This window comes from Camponotus vicinus, unplaced genomic scaffold, assembly GCF_025532165.1.
Source record: "Camponotus vicinus isolate PSW18456_S1 unplaced genomic scaffold, iyCamVici1.0 SCAF_1, whole genome shotgun sequence".
Lineage (NCBI taxonomy): Eukaryota > Metazoa > Arthropoda > Insecta > Hymenoptera > Formicidae > Camponotus > Camponotus vicinus.
The window spans coordinates 11,414,437-11,427,462 of record NW_028141945.1 but is presented as its reverse complement, the minus strand read 5'-3'; the positions used below and the strand labels follow the sequence as shown (position 1 = coordinate 11,427,462).

At 25.9% G+C, this 13,026-nt stretch overlaps 1 protein-coding gene across 1 annotated transcript; it reads right to left on the bottom strand.

Annotated features, from left to right (window-relative positions):
• Positions 1–893: 893 nt before the first annotated feature.
• LOC145977361 (uncharacterized) lies at positions 894–9,419 on the bottom strand. The gene is made up of 8 exons (XM_083109291.1): positions 9,282–9,419; positions 8,580–8,900; positions 6,956–7,340; positions 6,349–6,688; positions 2,908–3,046; positions 2,206–2,526; positions 1,500–1,887; positions 894–1,234 (listed from the first exon to the last, which is right to left on the bottom strand). The coding sequence occupies exons 1-8, from the start codon at positions 9,417–9,419 to the stop codon at positions 894–896; spliced, it is 2,373 nt and encodes a 790-aa protein (XP_082965417.1).
• Between the last annotated feature and the right edge of the window lie 3,607 nt (positions 9,420–13,026).

Below are 13,026 nucleotides of genomic sequence, written 5' to 3'. Positions count from 1 at the left end.
ATAGACAAGAAAACTATGTGCATCTGCGTGCAGTACTTTGCAATGGCAATACGTTGACATATCTCCATAAGATAAAAACTAATTAAAGATAGGAAACGTAAGTAAGTCTTTAAGATAAAATTTTGTATTTTCTAGTTATATATTAAGGATAATAAATATATACATGTGTATAATAATTTTAAAATAAAATAAATATATAATAATTTTCTAAGATATTCTAATATTTATCCAATCTATATCGAACTAGACAAATATTTAAATTCGTGACGTGTCATTTTTGTCGACAAGCAGATAGTAAGAAAAAAAGATTAATATTTCATTTTTAATTGTTTTTCTCTTTTTTTTTATTATTTTGTCTTTTCTCTTTTTTTTATTTTATAAATTTTGATATTTTATTGTAACAACTAATCATAATAGAATAATAATAATTAAAATAAAATACATCAATAATAATAACGCGCCATGTGTGGTATTTAATAAAATATAAAATAATTCTGTCTATAAAAATATTCAACTGAATAATTGGCAAACATTCTGTTAAATATTTTCATAGATAAGAATATTGCATATTTTACAATAAATAATAATAAATTAATACTAATAAATACTAATAAATTAATCTATGAAAATATTTAACTGGTATGAACAATATTTAATAAAGATATATGTATAAAATTAAAGTTTTATTATATCTTATTTCACGAGGAAATACGTATTTCTGAACGAAGCCGATATGAGTGTATCATTAATTTTATATTTAAGATATAGGAGCAAAAATATAAACACACGAAACAATTGAAAAATGTGAATAGTAATATATTGAAATATAAATATACTTTCTATTTTACTTCATCTACAATTTATCTACATGCCATAATGTGATAAGTAAATAATTATTCCTCCATCGTCGCTTGTAAAAATGATATATACGTCAAAGCAGTTTTCAAAATATCCGTTATCGTGCTCCGCGTGATGTAAAAGAATTTTCCAGCACTGAGCTGCAGAGGGATATTCGTTCTCATCATAATGAGTATCAAATCTTTCATTGCGGTGGATGAAAATTTATGCCACGTTGAGTCGTATATCGCCGAAACGATCGATTCGCTTTTATTTCGCAAAACATCGCTAGTATGCGTAAACAAGAAGGATTGTAGGATATAATATTGAATAAACAAAAGACTTTTCATTACGTCAGTGTACTCTTGATGCTTAACAGATACAATGATACGCATTCCTGAAAAGAACTTTTTCTTTTACTGCGTTACTTTCTCCATATGCTCTCTAACGCGTATTTTTTCGAGCATCTACTTATTTATTAAACTACTTTACGTCATTATAGAAATCTCATAATATTTACAAATATCAATAAATTATTAATCAAATATAACTCTACTACATCGAAAATTTAATTCTTTAGTTGTAAAGTAAACGTAAATAAATAATTAAAGCAGCAATGAAATTAATCAAGACCAATTGTTTATGATATTATATATGTGTACCTGATATGGCAATGAATAGGGTAATTATTGACAAGCGAATCAATAAATTCAGATTAAAGGTATCTTCGATATTTCTAGCCAGTATTATCAGTTTATAATGTCTCCTGATCCATTGTCCCAAAAAATTTCGATAATGAATTCTCCCAGTGATTTTTCTTCCGACTTCAACGAAGCTAATCCTTAGAAGCTCTAGTTGACCGCAGAGATGCATAGTAATAGCGAAAAAAAAACTATCGCCTGCGCACTCTGATACATACATTATGAATCCCTGTAATATTTGCATGACAAAAATTACCTTATATGTGAAGTACGAAATATCTTTAAATAAACATGATGTCGGATAGACAAAAATCCATAAAGTTGCAGTTTTATTTCCGATAGTTGCAACCTGTTGTGTATAAAATATTTCCAAATATATTACATAATGTTAGAATTATATAATATATAAATGCAAAGTTATAAAACATATGATATTAAGAAAAATATATATATATATATATTTATATCATTAGTAAAATATTGACACAAGAATTAAAATATTTTTTAATTATAGATTATTTGTGAGTCTTATAAACAATAAATTCTAATATCCATCATAGATAAAAACAAATTTATGAATAATTAACAAATTTATAAACAATTCATTGGAAGAAAGAAAAATAATAATCCGCAAAAAATCACATATATACAAAAATGTTGACTCCACCTGTTGTTTACTTCTGATGAAGGCAATAGAGAAATATAAGAAGGAGCATATAATGCCAATCATCAATTGAGACAAAATAATTATTCGGCCTAATCGTGCGTATCCCATCATTGTTACATAAGATTGTTTCTTCATGGACAAAGACCAATCGTCAATTGCCGAACTCACGTTGATGGCAATTTTTTTCTTATAAATACGCGCCAAAATGATATTTATCAACGCATGAGAGGAAGCCTCTATCATAAGAAAAAGCTCCAGACTATCCTTGATATTACCACAGTTTTTAAAAGAATCTATCAGCACACTCGTCACTGTGAAAGACTACGATAGTAACTACTTCAACTGCTTTATAAATGAATATATTGAATTATATATTGTGCAAGGTTTTTGATATAATAAAAATATAAAATTTTGGTTATATAAATCGTATATAGTCTGCACAAATTTATTGTAAGAGAAGAAAGGGAGAAATTATAGTTACATAAAATTCTTAAAAATCAATATATATTATATGTGTATAAATTTTTTTTTTGGATTAAATTTTTGATGACATTTTAAATCAACAGTAAAAGTAAACGAATTATTATTATATAAATTTCTAATAGAAAAATTTGGTACATTAAACTCTTTACATATTTATTACCATGTTCTACATTCGAGAGAAAAAGCTAATTTTTTGCACTTTACGTTAGCTTTTCTTACCTCTATAATAAATGTCAAAATCCAGCGAAATGTGCAGACCAAATTGTTTTGTTGCAAAGGCCACATTCCGAACATGCACATCATTGCTCTTATCTCTCGGAAGCCATAGTCCATACCATTATTCCAATGTGTCTTCATGTTTCACACAACAGTTAGTTACAAGAAAAGGATAGTGGTCATACGTGACAGAATGTTGCTCCACGTTTATGTATTATTTCGAGAGAAAGTACTATTGTAGATGCGCAAGACTCATCGTTTGTTCATTGATCGGTTTTTATGTCGATAAGATAAGTGGCAGAACAAATTTATGTAACCATATATTTTCGTAATATTCATTCATCTTTCTAGTATGCGCATCTAGTATTTTCAGTGTCTTGGATAGCTTTCCAAGTCCATCAATATTCAATAAGTTGAAGATTACGAACCAAATACTATATTAGAGTTATCGCATCTGTTTGAAATAGTAATAGACAGTTGCAAGTAATAAAAGAAAATTGTCAAATTTGTTTAACTATATATTCTTTATATTAATACACATTTTTCATGTGTGTTTGTAGTCTCTTTCCTTCTTTCTTTTCTCTTCAAAAAATATCAGCATATTCTTGTTGCTTGAAGTTTGCATTAAGTCAATACTTATAATTAACATTAATTATGTTTAAAAGTTTGTATATCATAAATATTATTTATGTATTTGTAATATAAATAATTTTTTTTCTCTTCTCTAATATATAAATAACTAATTTATTAATTCGTCAATGTTCGAAAACCATCATAATAATGTATTTAATATAGATTCAGTCAAGTGTGTTTTTTATTAAACAAAATGCTTACATTTATATAGTCATTCAAGTATCTATCTGATCATTTTGTTGTGATCATTTCAACAATCTCGACAATACAATACAAAAAATAACATTATAATAACGGGTTTTACCACAAATGTTTCATTTAAAAAATATTATAGTTTTTAAATCAATATGTTATACGGTGCTAAATCTAAAAAATACTTCCTTCTTTACTCTTTAATTAAATATGTCACGAGTCTAACATTACTCTTATCACTGATAAATATAGGGCAGAAATTTCCATAATCTCTTTAAAACTACCGAAATTTATCATTAGAAGTTTTGCTATAGTTAACCAAAGAGCATTTGTTGCCGGAAATATCATGAATGGAACATCTTTCATCACATTTACATTAAAATTTTACCACAGTGTCTCGTAAATGGCATAGATGAGTCTTTGTAAATGAAACTCCAACGTTTGTTCGACGAAGCAATAGATGAAAAGTTGTACCAACAGCACGACAATGAAAAAAAGGTTCAGCGACGATCATATTGTAAGCATAAGAATTAATTGAAAACCTGAAATATACATATATAATGAACTAATGGTAAGTTTAAAATACTTTTATGTATTTTTCAATATTTTATATATATATATATATATATATATATATATATATATATATTTATTTATTTATTTATACATATATATTTTCATTTATTATTATCCCATTTTAACTTAGACACCGTAATATCTCGAAAGTAATGTATTTTTTTTTTAATGTTTCAAATAAAAATTGTAGGTTTGGAAGGAGAAAAAAGATAGGGATATTGACCTCGGATATAGGCACTAAGACCATATGAAGATCGACCTAGTTTTTTAAATGGGACTCTACTCTCACTTATCCAAATAAACCTATATTTTCATCGATTCCTCATAATATTTCACGTAAAAGATTATAAGAATATTCAGAAGATTATAAGAATATTAATAGAATATTCAGAAATTGAATAGTTTATAAGATATTTTATACTTTAAGTTGACCTAATTTTACATAAATTATAAAATATCTTGTAAAATATTCATTTTTTTATATGCATTTTTTGATTGATTTTACTTTAATATTTTTGTGTACAAAATAATGGGAGGAATCAATTAGTGTAGAGGAAAAACGTAATCTTCTTTAAGAAAAACATGAATTTGCAACGAGTAGCTGCATATTTTCTCTTAATTATATATGTTATATAAGTCATATATGTTATATAAGTGTTTAAAAAAAAATTGGACCAACGCTCGTGAGCAGATAGAAAGCAGTTAACTGAATAAAAAAGTCCTGTACAAATTTGCAATTTTCGCAATAATTATTGAATTTTTAATTAAAAAGTATTGGCAAAATGAGCGCGCGTTTCACGCAGATAGATGAGATATGCTTTAGGTGTGTCAATAACGGATGTCGCTCGAAAAGACAAGAGTTGGAGAAATGAAGGCCAAACCTTTGCCATGTGACACCTGCCGCTCACAAACATAAAGCACATATTCCATAGTCTAGTTGTGCGAAACGCGTGCTCGGCAATACTTTTTAATTAATATTTCATTAATTATTGCGAAAATTGTAAAACAGTAAATGACTTTCCTGTTCGGTTTCTTGCGCTCCCTCACTGGCATTGGTCCAATCTTTATCAAATATCCTGATATATATATATATATATATATATATATATATATATATATATATATATATATATATATATTTTATTTTAAAATTATATATATTATATAAATATACTTATATTTATATTATCCTTTTAACATATTTTATACACACACACACACACACACACACACACACACACACACACATCATATATATACACATATATAATATGTTAAAAGGATATAATATAAATATAAGTATATTTATATAATATATATAATTTTAAAATAAAATAAATATATAATAATTTTCAAATATTCTAATAATTTAATATTAACCCACATCGGACTTGACAGATATTTAACTTCCATGTGATATGTTGTTTTGTCAAAAAGTAGATAGCGAAAAAAAAATAAATTAATATTTTATTTTCAATGGTTTTTTCTCTTTATTATTTCTTGTATATTATTTCATACATACCAATGTTTTACTATAATAATTAATAACAATAAAATGATAATAATTGAAATAAAAACATCAATGACGTACTATGTGTATGTGTTAGTATTTAATAAAATATATCATAATATCCATTTAACTTAATAATTCATAAATATTCAGTTAAATACTTTCAGATAAGAATATTGCATATTTTATAATAAATATTAATTAATCTATAAATATTAAAATACTTAAAAATTATTATAATAAATATATATGTATAAAATTAAAGTTTTGTTATATCTTATTTGAGAAGGAAAAAGTTTCGCGTTCCCGAACGCATATATTGGTGAACTCTTATCTTATATTTTAAAAATAAGATAAAAAAGGAGCAAAATATAGATACATTAAGTGATTGAAAAATATGAATTGCAATATATTGAAAAATGTGTATTGCGATATATTGAAATATAAATATACTTTCTGTTCTACTTTATAACTACAATTTATCTATATTAACTACAATTTATCTATATTACACAATGTGATAAGCAAACAATTATTCCTCCATCGTCGCTTGTAAAAACGATATGTACGTTAAAGCAGTTTTCAAAATATCCGTTGTCGTGCTCCGCATGACATAAAAGAACTTTCCAGCGCTGAGCTGCAGAGGGATATTCGTTCTCATCATAATGAGTACCAAATCTTTCATTGCAGTGGACGGAAATTCATGCCACGTTGAGTCGTATATCGCCGAAACGATCGATTGGCTTTTATTTTGCAAAACATCGCCAGTATGCGTGAACAAGAAGGATTGTATGATATAATATTGAACAAACAAAAGACTTTTCATTACATCAGTGTAATCCTGATGCTTAACAGATATAATGATACGCATTCCTGAAAAGAACTTTTCTTTTACTGCGTTACTTCTCTACATGCTCTCTAACGCGTATTTTTTCGAGCATCGTCTTATTTATTAAACTACTTTACGTCATTATAGAAATCTTATAATATTTACAAATTTCAATAAATTATTAATCAAATATAAGTCAAATATATCTATCGAAAATTTAATTCCTTAGTTGCAAAGTAAACGTAAATAAATAATTAAAGCAGGAATGAAATTGACCAAGACCAATTGTTTATGATATTATATATGTGTACCTGATATGGCAATGAATACGGTAATTATTGACAAGCGAATCAATAAATTCAGATTAAAGGTATCTTCGATATTTCTAGCCAATATTATCAGTTCATAATGTCTCCTGATCCATTGCCCCAAAAAATTTCGATAATGAATTCTTCCAGTGATTTTTCTTCCGACTTCAACGAAGCTAATCCTTAGGAGCTCTAGTTGACCGCAGAGATGCATCGTAATATTAAAAAAAAAGCTATCGCCTGCGCACTCTGATACATATATTATGAATGCCTGTAATATTTGCATGACAAAAATTGCCTTATATGTGGAGTACGAAACATCTTTAAATAAACATGATGTCGGAAAAACAAAAATCCATAAAGGTGCAGTTTTATTTCCGATAGGAACCTGTTGTGTATAAAATATTTCCAGATATATTACTGTTACAATTATATAATATATAAATGCGAAGTTACAAAATATATGATATAAAGAAAAAAAATATACAGGGTGAGCCATTTTAATTAACGCACGCAATTATTTCGGAAACAAAGCATTTTAGAGAAAAATGTTTGACAAAAGTTGTATGGTTTCGAGGGGGTCATAAGATGGTATCATTGGTTTGACCTTGAAGAGTTATTTGAAGGTCACATGAAGATCACCTTCAATTTCTTAAATGGAACTTACTATTTGTCATTGCATATTCTTGTAGCTTATCTCGAGAGCTTTCCAAAACACTATAATTAAGTACCTTTTCGTTAAGTACTTTTTGAGTTATGAGGCTTGAAATAATTTCTTAATTTTACATAAACCGTAAAATATCTTGTAAAATATTCATTTTTCGATTATCTTACCTTAATACTTTTACGTACAAAATAATGAGAGGAATCAACTGGTGTAAAGAAAACACATAGTTGTTTTGAAGAAAAAATATATAATTTGCAATTAACAATTCCATATTTTTTCTTAAAAACAACTATGTGTTTTCTTTACACCAATTGATTCCTCTCATTATTTTGTACATAAAAGTATTAAAGTAAGATAATCGAAAAATGAATATTTTACAAGATATTTTACGGTTTATGTAAAATTAAGAAATTATTTCAAGCCTCATAACTCAAAAAGTACTTAACGAAAAGGTACTTAATTATAGTGTTTTGGTAAGCTCTCGAGATAAGCTACAAGAATGTGCAAAAATATATAGGGTGTTCCATTTAAAAAAATTGAAGTGATCTTCACGTGACCTTCAAATAACTCTTCAAGGTCAAACCAATGGTACTATCTTATGGCCCTCTCGAAATCATACAACTTTTGTCTGAAACATTTTTGTTTGCTGGGCTTAGTTTTTGAGATATTTTACTGTCCAAGTTAAAATGGGACCCTGTATATATATATATATATATATATATATATATATATATATATATATATATATATATATATATACATAATTTATGAGTAATATTGACACATGAATTATAAAATATTTTTCTATTATAGATTATTTGTCTTATAAACAATTAATTCTAAAATCTATCATAGATAAAAATAAAATTATAAATAATTAACAAATTTATAAACAATTAATTAGAAAAAGGAAAAATAATAATCCGCAAAAAATCACATATACAAAAATGTTGACTCCACCTGCTGTTCAGTTCTAATAAAGGCAATAGAGAAATATAAGGAAGCGCATGTAATGCCAATCATCAATTGAGACAAAATAATTATTCGGCCTAATCGTGCGTATCCCATCATTATTACATAAGATTGCTTCTTCATGGACAAAGACCAATCGTCAATTGCAGAACTCACGTTGATGGCAATTCTTTTCTTATAAATACGCGCCAAAATAATATTTATCAATGCATGAGAGGAAGTCTCTATTAAAAGAAAAAGCTCCAGACTGTCCTTGATATCACCGCAATTCTTAAAATAATCTATCAGCATACTCGTCACTGTGAAAGACTGTATGATAGCAACTACTTCAACTGCTTTATAAATTAATATATTGAATTAGACTGCACAAGATTTTTAATAAAAATATAAACTTTAATTAATATAAATTGTATATAGTCTGCACAAATTTAATGTGAAAGAAGAAAGAGAGAGATTATATACAGTTACATAAAATTCTTAAAAATCAATATATATTATATGTATATAAAAGTTTTTTTTCGATGAAATTTTTGATGACATTTTAAATCAACAGTAAATATAAACGAATTATTATTATATAAATTTGTAATAGAAAAAATTTGGTACATTAAGCTTTTTACATATTTACTACCATGTTCTGCATTCGAAAGAAGGAGCTAATTTTTTGCACTTTATGTTATCTTCTCTTACCTCTATAATGAATATCAAAATCCAGCGAAATGTACAAACTAAATCATTCTGCTGCAAAGGCCATGTTCCGAGCATGCACATCATTGTTCTTATCTGTCGGAAGCCATAGTCCATACCATTATTCCAATGTGTCTTCATGTTTCACAACGGTTAAAAAAAAAGGATAGTGGTCAGAATGTTGCTCTACCATGTGCAATTTCGAGACAAATTACTGTTGTCAATGCGCAAGACTCATCACTTGTTCATTGATCGGTTTTTATGTCGATAAGATAAGTGGACAAATTTATGTAACCATACATACATTTTCGTAATATTCATTCATCTTTCTAATATGCACTTTTAGTATTATATTTTCAGTGTCTTAGATAGTTTTCCCAGTCCATCAATATTCAATGAATTAATGATTACGAACCAAATACTATATTAAAGTTATCGCATCTGTTTGAAATAGTAATCGACAATTACAAGTAATAAAAAGAATTGTGTTTAACTATACATTCTTTATACTAATATACATTTTTCATGTGTGTGTTTGTGGGCTCTTTCTTTCTTGTCTCTTCAGAAAATATTAACGTACCCTTCTTGCTTGAAGTTTACATTAAATACATACTTATAATTAACACTAATTATGTTTAAAAGTTTATATCATAAACATTATTTATGTATTTGTAATATAAATAATTTCTTTTGCTTCTGTAATATATAAATAACTAATTTATTAATTCGTCGATGTTCGAAAACCATTATAATAATGTATTTAATAGATTCAGTCAAGTGTGTTTTTTATTAAACAAAATGCTTACATTTATTTCCAGTCATTCAAGTATCTATTTGTTCATTTTGTGATCATTTCAACAATCTCAACAATAGAATACAGAAGATAATATTAGGTATAATAACAGATTTGGTTTCATCAAATATTGCGTTTAAAAAAATATTATAGCTTTTAAATCAATATGTTATATGATTCTAAATAAAATAATACTTCCTTCTTTACTCTTTAATTAAATATGTCACGTGTCTAACATTACCCTTAGCACTGATAAATATAGAGCAGAAATCTCCATAATCTCTTTAAAACTACCGAAATCTATTATTAGAAGTTTTGCTATAGTTAACCAAAGAGCATTAGTTGCCAAAAGTATCATGAATGGAAAGTCTTTCATCACGCTTACATTAAAATTTTATCACGGTGTCTCGTAAATGACGTAGATGAGCCTTTGCAAATGAAACTCAAACGTTTGTTCGGCGAAGCAGTAGATGAAAAGTTGTACCAGCAGCACGACAATGAAAAAAAGGTGTTTCAGCAACGAACATATTGTGTCTAGTATATAAGCATAAGGATTAATTGAAAACCTGAAATATATATATATGATGAACTAATGGTAAGTTTAAAAAATTTTTATATGTATTTTTCAATATTTTATATATATATATATATATATATATATATATATACATATATATTTTTATATTATTATCCCATTTTACAGATCCCATTTTAACTTAGACACCATCTCAAAAGTAATGTATTTTCTTTTAAATGTTTTAAATAATAGTTGTAAGGTTTGGAAGGAGAAAAAGGATAGGAATATTGACCTCGAATATAGGTATTAAGGCCATGTGAAGATCAATCTAGTTTTTTAAATGGACTACTCTCATTTATCCAAATAAATCGATTCGTTATAATATTTCATTAACAATAACATTATAAGTAAAACATTATAACAATAGAATATTCAAAAATTGAATAGTTTATAAGATATTTTTTACTTTAAGTTGACATAATTTCATATAAATTATAAAATATCTTGTAAAATATTCATTTTTTGATTATTTTACTTTAATACTTTTATGCAGAATAATGAGACGAATCAATTAGTGTAGAAGAAAAACGTAATTTTTTTTAAAAAAGAATATGAATTTGCAACGAGTTGCTGCATATCTTTCTTAATTATAAATATTACATAGGTGTTTAAAGATTGGACTAACGCTCGTGAGTAGATAAAACGCAGTTGTGAATAAAGTGAATAAAAAAGTCCTGCACCAATTTGCAATTTTTGCACTAATTATTGAATTATTAAAAATAATTGGCAAATGAGCGCGCGTTTCACGCAGATAGATGAGATATATTCTAGATATGTATCAAAGCGGGTGTCGCTTGAAAAGACATGAATGCAAATGACCAAACTTTTCGTTGCCACTCGTCGCTCACAAACATAAAGCACATATCCCATAGTCTAGTTGTGCGAAACGCATGCTCATTCGCCTGTACTTTTCAATTAATATTTCATTAATTATTGCCAAAAATTGTAAAATAGTAAAGAACTTTCCTATTCAATTTATTGCGCACCTTCACAAGCATTAGTCCAACATTTATCAAACATCTTTGTATATATATGTGTATATATATATATATATATATATACACATATATTGTATATATAGGGTGTTTCTTAATAAGTGCGAAAAATTTTAAGAGATGATTCCTTGTTGAAAATTTAGAGAGTTTTCTCATATAAACATTAAAAGGTCCTAATAAAAAATTGAATAGGGGCTGCTAGTTTTATCCCCTTATAACAATACGGGAGGATGAAAAAAATATTAATAAATAACCTTTTTACTAGTAGAAAATATTCAAATTTCATTTCTTTAACTTATTCCAAATTTGAGAAAAAAATGAAAAGAACCTAATTTTTACCCCCATTTTTGAAAGAGTGTAACTCAGGAAGGGATGTAGGAGTATATGTTTATATGAAAAACCTCCCCCTAATTTTTGACAAAGAATTATCTCCTAAAATTTTTCGCACTTATTAAGAAACACCCTCTGTGTATACATATATTACAAATACATATTACAAAGATAATATAGACACATATATTTATATTATATATTTATATTATATATTATATATATTTATATTATATATTATATATTATATATTATATATTATATATTATATATTATATATTATATATTATATATTATATATTATATATTATATATATTTATATTATATACATACACACACACAAACACACACACACGTGTGTAATTTTAAAATAAAATAAATATATAATAATTTTCTAATATTCTAATAATTTAATATTAACCTACATCGGATTTGACAGATATTTAACTTCCATGTGACGTATTGTTTTGTCAAAAAGTAGATAGCAAAAAAATTTGATTAGTATTTTATGTTCAATGGTTTTTCTCTTTATTATTTTTTCTATATTATTTCATAAATTCCAATGTTTTATTGTGATAATTAATAACCATAAAATGATAATAATTAAAATAAAATACATCAATGATGCACTATGTATATGTGTTGGTATATAATAAAATATATAATAATCTCCCCTCCTGTCTATATGAAAATACTCAACATAATAATTCATAAATATTCAGTTAAATATTTTTAGAATATTGCATATTTTATAAAAAATATTAATTAATCTATAAATATTAAAATACTTAGAAATTATTTTAATAAACATATATGTATAAAATTAAAGTTTTGTTATATCATATTTAAGATGGAAAAAGTTTTCCAAATGTACTTATTGGTGAACTCTTAACTTATATTTAATAAAATAAAATATAGGAGCAAAACATAGACACACTAAATGATTGAAAAATGTGAATTGCAATATATTGAAAAATGTGTATTGTGATATATTGAAATATAAATATACTTTTTTTACTTTATCTACATGCCATAATGTGACAAGTAAACAA